The sequence below is a fragment of the Hyaena hyaena genome, unplaced genomic scaffold, assembly GCF_003009895.1.
Source record: "Hyaena hyaena isolate Hyena2069 unplaced genomic scaffold, ASM300989v1 scaffold_27, whole genome shotgun sequence".
Lineage (NCBI taxonomy): Eukaryota > Metazoa > Chordata > Mammalia > Carnivora > Hyaenidae > Hyaena > Hyaena hyaena.
Window position 1 is genome coordinate 3,659,318 of NW_024080659.1, and position 20,529 is coordinate 3,679,846.

General features: G+C 47.5%; 1 protein-coding gene across 4 annotated transcripts in view; it reads left to right on the forward strand.

Annotated features, from left to right (window-relative positions):
* Window positions 1-12,145: 12,145 nt before the first annotated feature.
* The window catches only part of CDRT4 (CMT1A duplicated region transcript 4), a 45,160-nt gene continuing 36,776 nt past the window's right edge, over window positions 12,146-20,529 (forward strand). For all 4 annotated transcript variants that reach the window (XM_039227355.1, XM_039227352.1, XM_039227353.1 and 1 more), the window contains exon 1: window positions 12,146-12,299. Coding sequence is in view for 1 of the 4 variants with exons in the window: in XM_039227354.1 (XP_039083285.1) it covers window positions 12,275-12,299 (25 nt within the window). In the remaining 3 variants the exon portion in view is untranslated. The remainder of the gene's footprint in view (window positions 12,300-20,529) is intronic.

Genomic DNA, 20,529 nt, shown 5'->3' on the forward strand with positions numbered 1-20,529 from the left:
TATCTGTCCCTGCCAGCTCTTCCGGGCCCATTTCCCACTGCACCCCCTTGTGTATTTCAGGCATGTCCAGGGTCACTCTTTTTCACAACTGACCTTTGCACATTCTGTCCCTTCCCCTTGAGTGATTCTTTCTCCGTTCTCTTCACTGGATGGCTTCTACTCAATCCCGTAAACTTCAGTTGAATTATTACTTGTTTAGAGAAGTCCTTTCCAACCCTGGATTCTCTCTCCACATTTATGCTTTGAGCACCTTGCAATTGTATGTTTATTTGTGACTGATTGATGACAGTCTGTGGGCTGTGCAAACCGTAAGCTAGGTGAGGTCCCACGCTGCCTGGAGGTAGAATGGACCCCGCTTTTGCCGATCATTGTTTCCCATGCTTGACCACAGTGCTCAAAAAATATGTGTTGATAAGTGAATAAATCAGCAAATAAAGCGTCACTGATGATTTTGAAGATGGTGAATATCTACTTAAGCTCTCACTCCTGGCCATCTTTGTCTCTGGTTTAAAGCAAACAAAGGGACTGTGTCCTTTGCTCAGGCAGCAGGGGCCTGTTTGAATGATTCAGATTTTCAGAGGGAGCTGCATGTGTTCAATCTGTTATTTTTCAAAAAAATTAATGTTTATTTTATTATTTAAAAAATTTTTAATGTTTGTTTATTTTTGAGAGAGAGTGTGAGCGGGGGAGGGGCAGAGAGAGAGGGAGACACAGAATCTGAAGCAGGCTCCAGGCTCTGAGCTGTCAGCACAGAGCCCGACGTGGGGCTTGAACCCATGAACCACAAGATCATGACCTGAGCCGGAGTCAGGAAGCTTAAGCGACTGAGCCACCCAGGCGCCCCTTGAGTCAGTTTTTAGAATTCTGCCTTTTCAGAAAGCTCACCACCTCAGCTGTAAGTATTCACTCTGTCCGTGATCTCATTCAGGGAGGGAGCATTTTGGATTTGAATACATTTGGCTGTTGAAGAGTCCTGATTGCAAAATTGGGTGACTTCATGCCTTTCATTTCTCTCCCCCCGCCCCCTTAGAAAAAACACAGCTCTCTTTACCCGGGCAGCTTGGTGAGAAGTTCCCTGAAGGAACAGAAAAACAGCATTTAAGAGACATCCAGTGCTTGCTGCATAAAAGGACCATTGTAGTAGGGGTTTTTATACTTGTTCATTTGTAATGAAATTTCCATGTGTCTGTTACAGAATGTCACATCAGCAGGCACTAGGTTTTCCAGTGAGGATGAGGTTATTAATTTCCCCTTTCCTGGGGTTCAGAGATCCACCCGCCTCTTTTTCTACTGAAGTCCTGTCCTACATAGAATCCAGAACCTCGTGATTCCCTTCACGCACGTTCAGAGGTCGCCGGAATTCAGCGGGCAGATCCACTCACTCTCATTTCCATTCATTTATTCATTCAACAACCATTCAGAGCCTACAAGATAGCACAGGCGCTGCATTTGCTACGGTGATTTCCTCAGCTTTCAATGGCTTACTCTTCCTCCTACTAGGGTGTGAGCTCTGTTTTTTTGCTCATCCATGGACCTCAAGTACCTGGTACTCAGGGAATACTTGGTTGAATGGATGCATGACTCTCTTAGGTCAAAATGTATTCCAGAAGGGTGCCTGGGTGGCTCAGTCGGTTGAGCGTCCGACTTCGGCTCGGGTCATGATCTCACGGTTCGTGGGTTCGAGCCCTGCATCGGGCTCTGTGCTGACAGCTAGCTCAGAGCCTGGAGCCTGTTTCAGATGCTGTGTCTCCCTCTCTCTCTGTCCCTCCCCTGCCCATGCTGCCTCTCTCTCTCTCAGAAATAAATAAAACATTAAAAAAAATAAAAAATGTATTCCAGATACCTTTCCACGCCTTGCCTGTTTAGCATTCAACACCCATTTCTTCCTTTTTGGGGGTGGTTAGAACCCTGGTTTTCCATGGGGGGAAAATCCCCATCATCTTCTCAGACCACGGGTGTGGGTGGAGGCCAGCCCCATGCCCAAGATTCAAGTCACTGAGACTGGCTTCCAGATCTTTCATTGGAATTCCTCGGAAGAGAAGCCCTCCTCCCAGAGGGCTTGATGCAGGAGAGCTGTATGTCTGTCGTGTCTGAGGGCCACCGTGTAGCGACAGCTTGCCTGGGGGTGGAGCCCACACTGAGGAGAGCCGAGCTTAGAGACAGCGAGAAAAATTGAGTTCTGATGACATTGCCTTTTCTGCTTTAGCTGGTGTCTGTCCGTATTAGTTTCCCAGACCTGTTGTAACAAAATACCGCAAACTTAAAAGTCCCATCATTCGGGATCCGGGCCCACCCTGATGACCTCATTTTAACGTGATTCCCTCTGCAAAGACTCTGTTTGCAAACAGGGCCACATACACAGGTGCTGGGGGTTAGGGCTTCCAACATTGCGTCTTTATTCGGAACACGGTTCAGCCCAGAACACAGCTCTTGCAGCTGAGAGCTTTCCACGAATCATGTTTTTGTTCCACGGAGCAAATCCTGTACTTTGCAAGCAGCCAGCCACATAAAGGACAGGGATTTCCACTTCTTTTCATACAAGGTTTCTATGCCATCGGGAGGAAGGAGGCCAGAGACAAAACAACAAAACAGTAAACTGGACTTGAGAGAGAGAGAGAGAGAGACAGGGCATGAGCAGGGGAGGGTCAGAGAGAGAGAGACACACACCCAGAATCCAAAGCAGGCTCCAGGCTCCAAGCTGTCAGCACAGAGCCCGGCGTGGGGCTCAAACCCATGAACATGAGAGCATGACCTGAGCTGAGGTCGGACGCTCAACCAACTAAGCCACTGAGGTGCCCCTATATGTATCTTGATAAATATAAATACACACACACACACACACAAACATGTGTGTTTATATGAATTCTATGTAATTCCATCATCTATCATCAATCAATGAGTCATCCATCTATCATCTCCGTGCTTATGGTACCGAATGTTCATGGTGCAGATGCTTTCATTCTCATGTGTTAATCACAGGATAAAAACATCGAACCTGACTACTATTGGTCTCCCCCAAAAGAGATTCTTCTTATTCCCCTGAATATTTTTGCGGGGGCCAGTAGTAGTCTTCCCCTGAGCAAGCTTCCCTCTGAGACGCTGGTCACCCTGCCCAGCAGCGGGAGATCTGGAATGAAAGGGACAGCACGGGGGAGCTGATGTCACAGATCAGGTCTCCTCTGTAGCAAATGTGCCAGGAGCCGAACTGATGCCTCGTGTCCACATTTCTCTCTTCGGCTCGTTTCTTAGCAAGTCTACAACACGCTAGTAAGAATCTCATGTGAGGCACTCTCCTAGGTGCTGAGGACCCAAAAGTAAAGAAGAGAAGCATAGACTTGGACGTTCTGGGGCTTACATTCTAGTGGGGTTAGTGGGGTCTCCGTGTCATTTTAGGGAAGCTGGTCCAATGCCTTGAGTCCCCCGGCCAATGTCTTAGGGAGAACGCAACATAGAGGAAGGTCTTATTTTCCTTCCTCCCCTCCTTCCTTCCTTTCTTTCATGTTTATTTATTTTTGAGAAACAGAGTGTGAGTGGGGGAGGGGCAGAGAGAGAGGGAGACACAGAATCTGAAGCAGGCTCCAGGCTCTGAGCTGTCAGCACAGAGCCCAACACGGGGCTCGAACCCACAAGCTGTGAGATCATGACCTGAGCCGAAGTGGGACGCTTACCCAACTGAGCTGCCCGGGCACCCTGACAAAGGTCTTACTTTCATGTTACCTGTGGGGACTGTGTCCATGTGCCTAACATCTCCCACCAGGCTTCCTTGGGATTTTGTGTCACCTAGACCCTCTTCCAAAGGGACACAAAGCCCAGTGTAATGAGTCTGATTTTTAGTTGTACTTTTCGGCTGCTGCGGTTCCCACACTGTCGTGGTTTAACCCATCTCCGATACTTTCAGCATCTCGAAGCAGCAAATTCCATGAGGGCCTCCATCTTTTTATGTCTGGTGGCTTTTAGCTGCACTGTGAAAAGAATTGTTTTAATCATTAAATATCCTACATCAGATCCATCAAATACAGGGTGTTTTGAAAATTTTTTTTTGAAAAGTCCTTTGAACTTTCAAGAAAATGGAAACGATCCCTGATCTGTCCCAGGAGATGAGAGCTCAGAGTGGCTTCTCACCGAGAGTTGAACAAGTCTACCAATGGCTGGGGAAGCTTGACCACTCTCTCTGGGATGAGGGGCCAGGTAAGGCGGGAAAAGACTGTGGTCCCATGGGACTCCTTCTTTGGGTCTCAGTCTGGCTGCTTCACAGCTGTGAACAATTTGGGGTCAGGTCGGCTGGACTCACCTTCCTCATCTAAGGACATAGAAAAACATATCAGTTTCATGGGATTGTTTAGAAGTAACGCAGGAGGACTCTGGGGTTTTGAGTGGGTACCAGCAGGGGGCGTCTGAGAACCAATACCCTCAGGGTCGCTACTCTGCAGGGTCTTGCTGCTCCCTCCTGTGCCTGAGTGGGCTTCCTATTGTTAACACCTCCATCTACAGATGCTCCAGAAGGTGAATTCATCGTTGGGTGAAAACCAAAGTGAAATTGATTCACATGCTCAGCGCTATGTTGGGGGAGTTGGTTAAACCAGAATTTAGGGACTCAAAGTCGGGCTCTGCCACTCTCCAGCTGTGTGTCTGAGCAAATTGCTTACCCTCTCTGTGCCTCAGTCTCTTCATCTGTAAAATGGAAGAGATGGAAGTACATATCTGATAAAGTTGCGGCTAGTTGTTGAGTTCGCATCTGCAAAATGTTTAGATCAGGGCCTGGTGCAGAATACATTTCCAATACATTTTAGCTTATGTTATTATTATTTTTTAAGTTTTTTAAAAATTTATTTTGAGAGAGAGAGAGATAGAGAGCAAGTGGGGGAGAGGCAGAGAGAGAGGGAGACAGAATCCCAAGCAGGCTCTGTGCTGTCAGCACTGAGCCCAATGCAGGGCTCCAACTCATGAACCGTGAGATCATGACCTGAGCTGAAATCAAGTTAGATGCTTAACTGACTGAGCTGCCCAGGCGCCCCAAATTTTAGCTATTATTATCAATCCCCCCATTTGGAAATAGCTAATAACCCCCAGAGTGGCTTTTGGCTGGTGATCATACTGGAATCATGATATTAAATTTCTAGGATTTATTTATTTGAAGCTTCAAATAACATGAAGGATTTCTATTTTCATTTTACAAAAGAAGTATTATATTAAAAAAAGGTTGCCTTCCTACCCAATGAGATTAGGCTTGCCTATTACTGTCCGCATTATTTAGCTCTTGCTTCTTATGGTAGTTCGATGCCAGACGTTTTTTGCAAGTAGATGGAACGATTCTTCGTACCAACCCTGGCTAATGCACTTACAAAGAAGAGGCTGATAGCCAAACTTGTACATTGGCTTGGTCCTCGGACAGTGCCTGTACATTTCCAAGTCTCTTCTTTAATTTAATACTCAAAGTATCCTTGCAAAGTAAATAGAAGATGTGCGGTTACGATCGATCTCTATTTTATAATGAAGGAATTGTGCCCTTCGAGAAGGAAAGGGACTGTTCTAGGGCTCCGAGGTTAGCAAAACAGTGGAATCTGATCTCTTCGCAGTGTGCCACGAGGTGTCTGGAACAGGAATAGTTTCTGCCTGGGGCTTATGGGCGATCAGTGGCCGTGGGAGCAGTGAGCTGGGAGGAGACCGCTGCTGTGGCGGGTCAGTAGGCAGAGACCTGCCTTATGAGCTTATTACAGGCACACAGCATCCTGTAATCCGCGGCCGGAAAGGAAACGGAAAGGTATCACCTTAGTCTCATTGAAAAACCACCATCTCCTGGCAGTGGTCCATCCAAAGGAATTTGGCAACAAAGGAGCAATTTATCAGCAGTTGTTTCCCCCAGTACTCTCTGGGTGGGACTTTGATGTATGCGTGGGGTCTGTTGGGGGTCAAGGGGGCCACGGGTCACTTCAGGGCTCCTAGGTTTGTCAACTGCACCAAGTGTTAACCCGGGTACCGCCCTGCGGAGAAGATGATGCATCAGGCAATCATGACCTGAGCTGAAGTCAGACGCTTAACCGACTGAGCCACCCAGGCACCCCTCTTCCGTGCTTCTTGTTAAGAATTAATTTTTTGGGGCGCCTGGGTGGCTCAGTCGGTTAAGCATCTGACTTCAGCTCAGGTCATGATTGCACGGTTCGTGGGTTCGAGCCCCGCGTCGGGCTCTGTGCTGACAGCTCAGAGCCTGGAGCCTGTTTCGGATTCTGTGTCTCCCTCTCTCTCTGCCCCTCTCCTGCTCACCTCCTGGCTCTCTCTCAAAAATAAACATAACATTTTTAAAAAAATAATAAAAAGAATTAGTTTTTCAACAACAAATGAGTCGTGCAGGCACATGGTAAAGAGCAAACTACAGAACCAAAATCAAGTCTTCCATCTTTGCTCTGTCTCCTTGGCTGCGATTGGAATTTTGGAATTTCACAGCCCTCCCTGCAGAAGCCAATCACCCGTGCAGATTCGAACACTTACACGTGCGTGGGTCCCCTCTCATCCTTTTGACTTGTTTTCTTCCCCCACAAAGGCAGCGCTTTGAAAATATTTTTAAAATGAAAAGTGAAAAAAGAAACCCACAAAAAATGAAAACACAGCTCAGAACCCTGTGGTTTCTTGTCGTTTTCACTTTTATTATAGACGTTTTTGCAGCATACACATGAACAAAGACGCAAGTACAATGAACCCTCACGTACTTACCAGCCGCTTCTACTGTTAACTCCTTTTTGCCCAATTTTCTTTTTCATTTATAACCTGCTTCCTTTGATTTTGGTGCCTTTCCCTTGGAGTTGGAGTATTTTAAAAGCTTTGCTGTTTTTACTTAAATATTTATTGTGATCGTTGTATATGGAGATTTGCCTCATTTGTTTAAACAGAGACGTAAACATTCCATTGTGTGGATACTCTATATATTAAAAATTTTTTAAGGTTATTTATTTTGAGAGAAAGCAGGAGCTTGGTTGGGGGACTGGGGGAGAGAAAGAATCCTAAGTAGGCTGTGCATTGTCAGCATGGAGCCTGAGATGGGGCTTGAACTCATGGACCGTGAGATCATGACCTGAGTTGAAATCAAGAGTCTGACGCTTAGCTGACTGAGCCACCCAGGCACCCTTGGATATTCTATATTTTAATCAACCCTCCTTCCTCCTCTTTGATGAGCATTGAGTTCATTTCCAGATACTTGACATTATAAACAAGGTCACCAGATGCATTCAGTTTCAGGCCAGGAGGTTATCATTTGACTTTATCCATTCTCCTGACTGGGAAGTAGAATTACAGTGGTAGAATTTGTATTCCCCACCACTAGCTGGGAGTTCTGTACATGGTTCGGTGGAGAAGACGTGGGCATTGCATTTTGCCTCTCCCCTCCCTTGGTAGGAGTTTTATCAGTTAGGATTAAGTTGAATTGTGAGTGGCAAAAAATCCCAAACAGTGGCTTAAGCCAGATACAAGTTCGTTATAGAAGTTCATTTCTGTCTCATGTCAAAACCCTGATATACTGACTGCAGGGTGGGAGTGGCCCTCCACAGTTTCAAGAACTCAAGCTTTTTATCTTGTTCTTCTGATAGGAGTGGCTTCCATTCCCAAAGTCATCATATGGTACAAAGTGGCTGCTGTAGCTCCAGCTCTCACGCCTGTATTCTAGGTGGCAAGAAAGAGGAAAGAAAAGGAAAACATATACTTCTTCAGGGACCTTTCCTGAAAGTTGCACATACCACTTCTGCTTACATTTCATGGGCCAGAACTTAGTCTCCATGGCCTCTAGTTGCAAGGGTGGTGAGAAAGGCAATCTTTGTTTGGAGTGAATGTGAACTCGGCTACAAATCAGATATAAGCAGTGCACTGCTCGTGTGTGAACAAGGTGCTGTGGGAGCTACCAGTTATGCCTGAAGGGAGATCACGAAAGGCTTCCTAGAGGAGGTGATATAGGAGTTTGCCGGAGACAGGCAAGGTTTGCTTTTCATGAGATTAAAAAGAATAAGCTGGGCATTAACGGGAAATTCAATTAAAAAAAAATGGAAATTGTTTCCAAACCTTTCACATTTTCTAAGAAATTCTGTATTTTGCGTCCATAGCGAGGGTTACCGACCCAACTGAGGAATTATTTGTTGAGCGGATGAATGAATGAGTGAGGAGAGAGTGCTATTCTCAGTGGTCCCCAGGGCTGTGACTCTAGGAGGCTACTGGGCCAGGGACTTTGTTTTCTGAAGAGAGCCACGGCCATCCACCGCACATGCTCTTCTGCAATTTGTCTTTGTCGCTTCTCCGGAAAGTGGGATCTGTCGCACCAGCCCTGGGAACCTGGGCAAATGCCATGGCTCCTTTGGCCAATAGAACAGGACAGAAGTGAACGTGTGTTAATTCTAGGTGAAGCCCTTAACTGTGGTTCCTGCCTCCTGCCTTTTGTGACTACCCTGCTGGTGAGGAGCCCAAGCCACATAGAGAGTTCTGGAAGATGAGACACCATGGAAAGAGAGAGAGAAAGGAAGGGAGAGACTAAGGAGCAGCAAGATGCCAGATAAGTAACAAAGAAGTTATCTTGGAAATGTCCCTTCCAGTCCCACCACCCTGGCTGATGCCACATGGGTTAGAGAACTGTCCCATTGAACCCTCCTTGAATTCCAGACCCAAAAGTGCCCAAGCGAAATAAGTGTGGTTTGCAGCACAGCGACGGATCTCTGGAAATCTGCCTTGAGGGGCTATGTTTTGGAGCACGCTGGGGTGTCCTTGGCAGAGCCCGGCATGGGGGGCCAGCGGAGAACATCTGAGAGGGGCTGAGGAGGTGGCCAAACCCAGCCGTGGGAGCGAGCCTCCATCAACCATTCTGCACAAAGAGAGAGGGCTCCTTAGAGAAATGATTTCAGGTTTTCAGTGCACCCAGCACAGCCTGTCATAAAAACATCAAGGGAGCTTTCGAACACATCCACGTTCATATCAAAAGGACTCACGAACCAGCTTGAAAAGGCTCCGAGGGGCTAGAAAGGAGACAATGTGAACCTTGTTAGGGACAAGAGCTGCAATGGATTGAAACACTTCAAATTTTTTTACATTTATAAGCGCTCCACAGAACCCAGTAACTCCGGTCACTTTTAGAGCATGCAAAGCATCCAGTTTATTATTTTGAAGACTGATAAATGAGAGGAAAAAAATTCAGGATTTGTCCCGCTTCGCCCGGGTACCACGCCTCAGCATAACCAAAGAGCTGACGAGAAACATCTTCTCCTAGATGTATGCTGCGTAAAAAATGACGGTGAAAGGTTGGAATTAGGATATCACCAATTTGAAGCTCTTCATGAAACACCTTTTCTCGACAGCAATCCTTAACAGCTGCTATCATCACGAAAGGAGAGACAGCTCACATTATGTTCCTACTAATATTTATGACATCGTTTATGGAAAAGCAAAACCGGACCTGGTCCAGGCTCTAGATCTTACGGCCGATTCACAGGGGACAGGAGAACTAGTTAAAGGACACCATGGGGATGTCATTAGCACACTCTAGACTGTAGGCAACTGTTTCTTCTAACACAAGATGAGAAAAGGGGAATCTGCAATAGAAGTTATATCATCCGATTGCAAAGCAAAGACGTCACTTGGGTTTCCGTGACTTCTCCTGGCCTTTATGAGGGCCTGAAGGGCATGCTTTAAGTTTTGGCATCTGTTGCCAAGTGCCAGTTCTTTCTTAACTTGCTATGTCTGTTCTCAAAAGAACTAGAATATTCCAGGCCATGCCACAGGCCAGAGTCTAGGTGGTGGACTGCCTGATTTGATTGTATGTCCATTTTTTACTTATTCAACGTGAGGTACCGGGCTGTAGGGTACATTAGTAGGACAGGGTGATGTGTGCTGGTATTTAACATCCGGGAAGGCAAGTTGGGGACCCTCAAGGAGAGCTGATAAACTTCTGACTCAAAGCAGTGATTTTTCCCTGGTTTTCTTTTCAGTTTTCAGAGAAAATCCAAGTGTGTGGGCCAAAGGGATATATCTGAGTCCATTTGGCCGGTGATCTGGGGAGGTGTGAGGGGAAAGAGTAGCACATGTAGGGGTTGTAGGGGTTGGGGTCTGGGAAAGCCCACCACGGACTCAGAGCTTGTTCTCACATTGAACCGATGCAGGGAGCCGGCTGGGTTTCCCCTTCTTAACAGTGCACGTCTGGAGTTGGCACACCTGATTGTCCTACTGAGGAACTGTGTGTCCATGGGTCGCTCAGTCGACTTCTCTGTCTCAGTTTCTTCATCTGTGAAATGGGGATTAAAATAGTAGAACCGACCTGTCAGGTCTGTGCAGGAGATTTTGAACACTGGCCCACTTAGGGGGTGAAAACTCGAGGACAGTGCACAGGTGACCGAGAGCCAGCTCTTGACCCTGGGTGCCTTAACTCATCCTTCCCTGAATGAAGGGAAGGAGCCGTGCTCAGCACCTGACTGTGGGGAGGTGACAAGGAGGGCCAGTGACCGGCTGGCGAGGCACACTGAGGCACGCCCATGGGCATCTCCAGGCTGGTGGGCACCAGGGTGCCCCAGAGACACACTGCACACTCACTGCGCTCGGCTGCTTCATAGAGGCCGGTGGGCGAGCCCAGAGGCCCATCTGCTGACTCGCGGGGAATTTGCTGCCCACAGAGGAGGGAAAAATGCACCTCCCTACGGCCGACAAAGGCCAGGCAAGCCCTGTGGGAGGAAAATAACTCGGGGTATAGATTTTCTTTCCGAAACTTGGCGTTTCACCACGAGCAACACGGACACAGATGCGATTAGCATCATGGCCTCCCGAAGTAGGTCTATGTGCAGTCGGGTGGCAGAGCTGATGTCGCTCCTCAATGTCACTCCGGTTCTTTAACTGATTGGTCCAGGGATCTGGCTCCCATCTGGGCTCCAGTCCCCGTTACCTGAAGCGCTAGGCTTACAAGCAACTCAAACAACCCCTTTGAGCTGCCAAAAGCTTTTAAGGTTTCTTTGGGGGTTCTTGTGAAGCCGTGGGGTAGGTCACCTGCCACCCTCCACCCCACTCCAAACCCATCCCTGCTCCTGCCCTTTGTGCACAAAGGTGCCCGTCGTCTTCCTCAGGCTCAGCAGGAGAGAGGATGGGACTGCCTTAGACCTCATCTCCTCCCTTGCTCACGCATGCCCTACAGCGTCTGCGAACGGCCAGGCCCAGCTCGCTCCATCCTTGCTTGGAGTGTCCTCCATGGCACCCGAGGGAGGCTGGAGCCACGGCCCCACTGGCGTGGGAGTCATGGGGTGGGAAAGACGTGAAGATCCAGTGTCTAGAGAGAAGGGTGATGGAGAAGACAGAGCAAGTCTTTTGGAGAACGATGGAGACAGCGAAGGGTCTGAGTGGGGCTTTGGCTTGTGGACAGTCAAGGTTGCTCATGTCATGGGGCAGCGACCACCAGCAGGGGCAAGATGGGTCTGTAATAATAGCCCCGTCCTGCCCGGCTCCCGGAAGCTGTCCCATGTTGACATTGGCAATGATCCTTGTTTCCCAGCCAGCTCTGAATCTCCCCTCTTTGAATCTTGGAGGATCCTCCAGACTGGAGGTCATGGGTGAGGTTAGAAGGTGCACAAGCACCCCTTTGCAAACACAGACAGGTCACTGGAATGGAGGGAGAGGGGGCTGATTCGACACAGCTTCTTGGTGACGGCGGTTCTCTCTCCTGTTCGTCCAAAGAGCATTTTGTTTCACAAGAATGCTGTACGGAGCTTGTCAGAGAGGGCTCCCCCCAGCAGGTACTGAACAGAAAGTCCCGGCTGGGACCAGTATGTGGTGTCTTAATAAGCTCTAGATGATTCTGGAAGGAAGCACGCTGCCCATCGGTCTCACCCATCTCTGCGCTTGGCCAGGTGTGGCACAGAATAGGTGCGTGTTAAAAATGAGGAAGATCAGTATCTCATTTGTTCTTTTCCCATCAGAAACCCCGAATGGGATCGTGTACACGTGCTGATTGACGCTCAGCACATAGTAGGCATTCTTTAAGGGGGCAGGACGGAAGGTTCTGGCACTGAAGTTTGAGGACTGAGTGCTTGGAGCCGGTGGGGCTTGCCCAGGAGGAAGAGAACAAGGGCAGAAAGTTCAAGGCTGGGGGATGGGGCATGGCAACTGCTGATGTCACAATGCCCCTCTCTGCCCAGGCTCCTGGACCACCTGAGGTGGCAGAGGGGATGGCCGGCAGCAGCAAGAAGACCATCTGGGAAGTGGAATCGAGGACCCGGGGGAACTTTGCAGACCAAAACTAAGCACGGGGCAGGAGAGTCACCGAGGAAGCATGGGGGGTCACAGAGACCGGTCAGGTAATGGTCCGGGGGGGCCAGCAGGTGTCCCTGAAGGGGAGAGTCCAGGGTCCAAGTGACAGCGCACACGCCCAGCTACTGGGAGGGGCACGTCCTTCTCAGGCCACCTGTTTGTTTGGGGATTCCCAGGGTGTCTGGCAGTCTTTTCCTGGAGTGGCCTCAATGCTGGTCCCACGGTCCCCCCGTGGGACTCTGTCCAATGTACTGATGTCCAAGCCCCAATGCTCAGATCCCGATTCACTTTGCAGAGGGCTCGGGCATGGATACCTTTAAAAAAATGGTCAGTTGATTCTATTGTGCCATCAAGGCAACAATTCTGCTCAAACAAGAAAACAAACACACACACACACACACACACACACACACACACACACACATACCCCTACACAATATATCTGTGTTTTCTTCTGGGCAGCAGAGGGGGGGTTTGGGGGGAGTGTGCTGTGTGCCCCCCCCATAGATGCACAGGCTCTGGACAGAGCTCAGCACCCAGAGAATGTTAAGCTAAGACTGATAAGTGCTTTCACTATTAAGAATCTACAGGAACCCAGGAGCCTGGGGGGCTCAGTCAGTTGAGCACTCGGCTCTTGATTTCAGCTCAGGTCATGATCTCTGGGTTGTGGTATTGAGCCCACGTCCGGCTCCGCATTGAGGGTGGAGCCTGCTTAAGATTCTCTCTCTCCCTCTCTCTCTGCCCCTTCCCTGCTTGTGTTCTCTCTCTAAAAAAGAAAAGAAAAAAAGAACCTATAGGAACCTATAGGGATAAAGATCATCAACAGCCACATGAACCATGGATTTAAAAAAATGAATATTCAAGTTGCTTATTTAAAATTTATTATTTAAAAAAATTTAATGTTTTTTTTTTTTTTTGTTTAATTTTTTTTTTTTATTTATTTCTAGGAGAGAGAGAGACAGAGAGTGAGAGAGAGACAGCATGAGCAGGGGAGGGTCAGAGGGAGAGGGAGACATAGAATTAAACAGGCTCCAGGCTCTGAGCCGGCAGTCAGCACAGAGCCCGACGCGGGGCCCGAACCCACGAACTGCGAGATCATGACCCAAGCGAAAGTCAGACGCTTAACCGACTAAGCCACACAGGCACCCCTTAATGTTTAATTTATTTCTGAGAGAGAGACAGCATGAGCAGGGGAGGGTCAGAGGGAGAGGGAGACATAGAATTCAAAACAGGCTCCAGGCTCTGAGCGAGCTGTCAGCACAGAGCCCGATGCGGGGCTCGAACTCACGGACTGCAAAGTCATGACCTGAGCCGAAGTTGGACACTTAACTGACTGAGCCACCCAGGAGCCCTTCAAGTTGCTTATTTAAAAACAAGAGCAGGGAGGGGCATGTGGGTGGCTCAGTCGATTAAGCGTCTGACTTAGGCTCAGGTCATGATCTCACTGCTCGTGGGTTCAAACCCTGCGTCAGGCTCTGTGCAGACAGCTCAGAGCTGCAGCCTGCTTTGGATTCTGTGTCTCCCTCTCTCTCTGCCCCTCCCCTGCTCATGCTCTGTCTCTCTCTGTCTCAAAAATAAATAACTATAAAAAAATTAAAAAAAAAAAAACAAACAAGAGCAGGGGATAAAAGGTGACATTAAATAAAAGCAGGGTGCCTCCTAACCTGACCTCCTAACATCACTCTGCCGACTCCTGACTTGGCTCAAACTTCAGCCAGGCTGTGCCTCTCAGCTCAGTGTACCAACTTCTGGCCCCTGGCGGGACCCCGTTTCTTCCCCAGCACCTCATGGGACTTCCTGGCTCCCAGTCTTCCCCAGGCCACCCCATCTCTGATGACAGGACCGAAAGGCGGGTTGGAATACAGGCTCAGGAGGAGGTCTGGGAGGAGGTATTTGAAGTTGGACTGGGCCAACTTTGCATCCACGGCCTGCTGTGAGTGGCCTGGTGGCTTCTCCACTGCAGAGAGAGGAGGAGGGGAGTAGAACCCACGGCCCACAGAGGGTGGGGCTTGTCGAACGTGCCCGGAAGTCAACGAGAAAGGGAGAGAAGTTTTGCCAAGTTACAGCAAATGCCTCGTTGCAGCCAGACACCAGCAATGGGTAGCAGGTCAAGGTCTCTGCTGCCTGCGAAACGCTTGGCCTGCTTCGATTTTCAATTTGCATTGTTTATCTCTGAAATAAATGCTTCTTTTACATGTATAATTTTTGAAGGGTTTTAGGAACGTGGGAAAGAATGGTTTTGTTCTGGTTTCAGATGCTTACGTTCGGCCTGAGGGAGACGAAGGCCAGTTTGCTAATTACAGCCTAAAAGTCACCGGCCGATGGTGCCATTGACTTTTGTGATAGGTGCAGGCCATCTGTGCTGTTTTTCCAGGCCCTGGGTTGTTCTGCTAAGGCCTTCACATGACCTAACGATCCATCATTAGTGATCCATTATCTTCACACATGCACACCACCCTCCCACTCATTCCCACCCCACCCCTCCTTTTAGCAACTTTTGCTCCATTTCTGCCCACCCCACCCCACTCCCTTCCCTCGCATCCTTATATCTTCATTTTATTTCTTTATTATTTACTTTTTTTTTTATTTAAGAGACAGAAAGTGCAAGCGGGGGAGGGTCAGAGAGTGACTCCCAAGCAGGCCCCCAGCTGTCAGCACAGAGCCCGACGCGGGGCTCGAACCCATGAACCGTGAGATCATGACCAGAGCCAAAGTCGGACGCTTAAGCGACTGAGCCACCCAAGTGCCCCCTCAGATCTTAATTTAAAAAATCATTTTGAAATAGACTTCAAGTATATAAGTTCCGTCTTTGTGATTTATCGTAAGAACCACCCGTGTCGTGGAATTAAAACACTGCCTGCCCAACGCCACCCCACCTCCCCAGCCCATCCTGACCCATAACTTACCTCTTCTCTAGTCCTCAGAGGTAATTACTCTCCTGAATTTGTGATCATCATGTCCTTCCTTTACACTGAGTAAATGTCTTCCTAAACACTGTATTTTGTCTGACTTCTTTCATTCAATATTATGTTTGTGAGATTCAGTTATGTGTTTGCACTCAGGTATCACTTATTTCTTTCTATTGCTACATAATGTTACATTCAATGAATGTCACTGTGCATTTATCCGTTTTGCTGTAGATGGATATTGGGGTTATTTCTAATTTTTGGCTACTGTAAGGATCACAGTTGGAAACGTTCTTGACCGTACATTTTCATGTTACACGCTTCTGAACCTGGATGTGCAATTGCTAAGTCAAAGAGTGGGTGTATTTCTGTCTTTAGTAAATGATGCCAAATTATTTTCAGTTTGTATTCCTACTTTCTGTGTTATGGGGATTCCCATTGGTCTATATATTTTTTCCGCTTGGCATTGTCTGTTTAAAAATGTAGCCATTCTTGGGGGAGTGTAGTGGTATCTCACTGGGGTTTTAATGTGAATTTCCTGGGGATTGAGTACCTTCTTATTTGCTTATTGTGTCATTTGGATATTGTCTTTTTTATTAATTTTTTAAATGCTTATTTATTTTTGAGAGAGAGAGACAGAGTACGAGCAGGGAAGGGGAAGAGAGAGAGGGAGACACAGAATCCGAAGCAGGCTCCAGGCTCCCAGATGTTAGCACAGAGCCCAATTTGGGGCTGGAACTCACGAACTGTGAGATCACAACCTGAGCCAAAGTCGGACACTTAACCGACTGAGCCACCCAGGCCCCCCCGATATTATCTTCTGTGATGAGCCTATTCAGTCTCTTTATTAATTTTCTATTTCTAAAAATATTTTATTATTATTTTAAAAAAATGTTTGCTTATTTTTGAAGGAGAGAGATAGCACGAGTGGGGGAGGGGCAGAGAGAGAGAGGGGAACACAGAATCCAAACCAGGTGTCAGGCTCTGAGCTGTCAGCACAGAGCTGTCAGCACAGAGCCTGACATAGCAGGGCTTGAACCCACAAACCTTGACATCATGACTGGTGCCAAAGAAGGACGCTTAGCTGACTGAGCACCCAAGAACCCAAATTTTCTTTCTTTTTCTTTTTTCTTTTTTTTTGGTCTCTTTCTTATTGATTGTAGGGTTTAAAAATTTTTTTAAATACATCCTGGGACACCTGGGTGGCTCAGTCAGTTAAGTGGCTGAGTTTTAGTCTGAGCTCAGGTCTTTATCTCAGGGTTATGAGTTCAAGCCCCACATGGTACTCTGTGCCTACTTAAAAAATTTAAAAAAAAATGCATTCTGTATACAAACCCTTTTTGGTTATGTAGAGTACCACGGTCTTCCTGGACAGAGGCTTGTCTTTTCATATTCATAATGGTATCTTCCAGTGAACAGAAATTCTTAACTTGAGGGGTGCCTGGGTGGCATAGTCAGTTAAGCATCTGACTCCTTTTTTTTTTTTTTGTAATGTTTTATTTATTTCTTAGAGAGAGAGATAGAGACAGCGTGAGCAGGGGAGGGTCAGAGAGAGAGGGAGACACAGAATCCGAAGCAGGCTCCAGGCTCTGAGCTGTCAGCACAGAGCCCAATGTGGGTCTTGAACCCACGAACCGTGAGATCATGACTTGAGCCGAAGTCGGATGCTTAACCGACTGAGCCACCCAGGTGCCCCTTAAGCATCTGACTCCTGATCTCTGCTTGGGTCATGATCTCACTGTTTGTGAAGTCAAGCCCTGTGTTGGGCTCTGTGCTGACAGCAGCGGAACCTGCTTAAGCTTCTCTCTCTCTCTGCCCCTCCCCTGCTTGCTCTCTCTCTCTCAAAATAAATAAACATTAAAAAAAAATGTTTAAAAGTAGAAATCTTTTTCTACTCTGAGGGCATGAAGATATTTTTCTCTGTTATTTTCTAGAAGCCTTATTGTTTCACTTGTAACATTTAGAAGTACGACTCATCTGGACTTGATTTTTTGGGTATTACAAGAAAAGGTAATTATTTTTCCATATGGATCAAAGGTTCTAGTGCCATTTAATGAAAATACCGTCCTTCACCCTCTGCTCTGCAGAGCCATAAAGTGGGTCTTTTCTGAGCTTTCTATTTTTAAAAAATGTTGACGGAGAGAGAGATCCAGAGCATGAGAAGGGGAGGACAGAGAGAGAGGGAGACACAGAATCCGAAGCAGGGTCCAGGCTCTGCAGAGCCTGACGTGGGGCTCAAACTCAGGAACCACGAGATCATGACCTGAGCCGAAGTCGGAAGCCCAACTGGCCATGTCAACCAGGCGCCCCCTCTAACTTTGATATCTTTGAAACAATCGTACAAAGTATCTTTTTAGACATTTTATGTTTATGGCCAATGTTTAAAAATGCTGATGATTTTGACTTGCTGTATTTATATCCAGTAACCTTGCAGAACTTACTAGTGCTAATAGTTTCTTTGTAGATTTGTTTGGGTTTCTACCCATGCAATCATGGTATTCTAGTTGAAAACTCTGGTTTTAGAATCTGATTTTGTTTTGAATTCTTTTTTTTAATAATTGATTTATTGAAAGTAGGCTCCATGCTCAATGTGGGGCTTGAACTCAGGACCCTGAGATCAAGAATCACTTACTCTACCAACTGAGCCAGCCAGGCGCCCGCTTGGTTTTCAATTCTAACCTCATTGTTTACTAAATATAGGACTTTGGGAACATTGCTTGATTTTTCCAGGTCTGTTTCTTTCTCTACAGAGGGGTGATACTCTCCCATAGGTTTGTAGTAAGGAATAAATGAAATGAAGCCTATATCATCTTGAGAAAGTGCTCACACACATGGGCACAATCCATTTGTGATTGGTTATTACATTCCTCGCCCTTGATTTCCCCTTTCCCGTTTAGCTGCATAGCTCTCCAAATTCTGGCTTTTACCCTGTCATTGGACGGAATCGCCCTCAAAGGTGTGTTCCTAGTGTCAACTTACGTGGACTTCCCTGTTTCAGTCACCGGGTTCAAGTCCCAGGAATCACCTACCTGTTCATCTGGCTAACTGGCTATGAACTCGGGATTTCCCACAACCCCTTCATCTGGTTCGACAATTTGCCAGAACGACTCCTAGAACTCAGGAGAATGCTTTACTCTGTTTACCAGTTAATTATAAAGGCTACAAGTCAGGAACAGCCACGTGGAAGAGATGGGGGTGGCATAGAGCTCTCATGGCCTTTCCTGGCACGTCACCCCCCCCAGTGCATTGATGTGTTCACAAACCAGGAAGCTGCCTGAACCCCGTCACTTGGGATTTTTATAGAGATTTCATTATGTAGCCATGATTGATTAGATCATTGGCCATTGGTGACTGAATTCAACCGCCAGCACCCCCCCCCCCCCCACCACAGAGGTTGGGGGTGGGGATGAAAGTTCTAACCCTCTAATTACCTAGTCGGTTCTTCTGGTCACCAAGCCACCATCTTGAAGCTATCTAGGGTCTCCTATGAGCCATCTCATGAGCATACAAGAGGCAATAAATTCCAAAGGGTTTAGGAGCTTTGTGCCAGGAGTGAGGGACAAAGACCAATTTTTAAAAAAATTATACCACAGTCTTCTCAGCAGGTGCCTTCTCTTGGCTTCTTGAGACTACTCTCCCAGTTCTCCTGCCTCCTCTCTGGGGTCTCTGCCCAGTCTGCAGATGGGCTCTTCTTTCCTTCCGTGCCTTAAGTACTGATTTCTTTTCATGGTTCAGTTCTCATCTCTGTTCTCAGCTCAATCTTTGGCCTCATCTTTCATCAAATCTGTGTGTCTATAACCATGGCCGTTTTCTTGGATACCAGGTTCATATGGACAATTGCCCACTGGGCATGACTACCTGGCTTTTCTATAGTGTCCCGAATGAAACGAAGCAGCCTTTCCCCAAGCCTGCTCTCCTTCTCTGTTGCTTCTGTCCACCCCCTAACTCGGGGACCTGAGCACCATCCTAGATCCTTCTCACTCCTTCATCCGTACAGTTAGCTGTGGCCGTGTTCCGTCCCCGACATTGGTTCTCACTGCCATTAACTTGGTTCAGTTTCTCACAACCCCCCTCCCCCATTAGCAACACCAGCTTCACCTAGAAACTTACTAGATTTGCACATTCTTGGACTCCAGCCAAGATCGATTGAGCCAGAGGCTCTGGGGCTGGTACCTGACAGTCTGTGTCTTATGGGGCTCTCTAGGTGATTCTGATACCAGGGAAGTAGGCCACTGGTCTCACTCGTCTCTGTACCTGGGAGGTCTGGCCCCAGAATTACTACTCACTCAAAGGAAGTCAGTTCTGCCCCCCGATGGTACCCTGACCTTCCTAGACTGGGTGAGAAATCACTTCTGACGTTCTCATGACATCTCATGTTTCCGTTTGTTGTTGCTCGCCTCATCCTATAGTAGAACTGCAGATGGTGGCCCCAGAAGGGTATGGTGACCCCAGAAGGGTAGGGATCCTGCCATATTCACCTTTCTTTTTTTTTTTTTAAATGTTTATTTATTTTTGAGAGACAGAGTGTGAGCAAGAGAGGAGCAGAGAAAGAGGGAAACCCAGAATCAGAAGCAGGCTCCAGGCTCTGAGCTGTCAGCACAGAGCCCAATGCGGGGCTCAAACCCACGAACCGCGAGATCATGACCTGAGCCGAAGTCGGACACTCAACCAACTGTGTCACCCAGGCGCCCCCGTATTCACCTTTCTAAGAGTTTGTACAGTTTTAGTTCCTGAGATACACGTGGGACAAGACAGACAAGTGTCTTTGTCCCATGGAACCAAAATTCTAAGAGGTCAGGCAGAAAATAAATGGTAAGCCAATTGAAGATACTTTCAGATGGTGGCAGGTGCTATAATGAAAATAAAATAAGATGATGGGATGGACGTGGGCTGAGGGGCTAGTTTAGATAGAAAGCTGGGGAATGCCTTTCTGAGAAGGCGCCATAGAGCCCACATTGGGCTCTGCTGTCAGTGGTCTGCTTTGGATACTCTGTCTTCCTCCCTCTCTGCCCATTCTCTGCTCTCTCTCTCTCAAAACAACAACAACAAAAATCAACTCAATGAGAAAGTCTGGTTGTATCCTCTCCTCGATGGCTAACAAGGATTAGCTGAGGGGGAGAGCCCCCCAAAGACAGCAAAGCAAACAGAGTTGCCTGCAAACAGCTGCCACGTAAAAGATCCCACCTGATTCATTGCTCCCGAGCAGAGAAACAGCTCTGGCCTCTTCTTCACAGCACGGTTTTAGGACCCACCAGTAAAAGGTGACCAAGCTCAGGTGGAAAAAGTGTTTCTGAAGTTGGACTCAAAAATTTCCAGTGACACCACAGTTTGGCACAGCTGTTTTGAATCCGGGAGCATATTAACCCAGCAT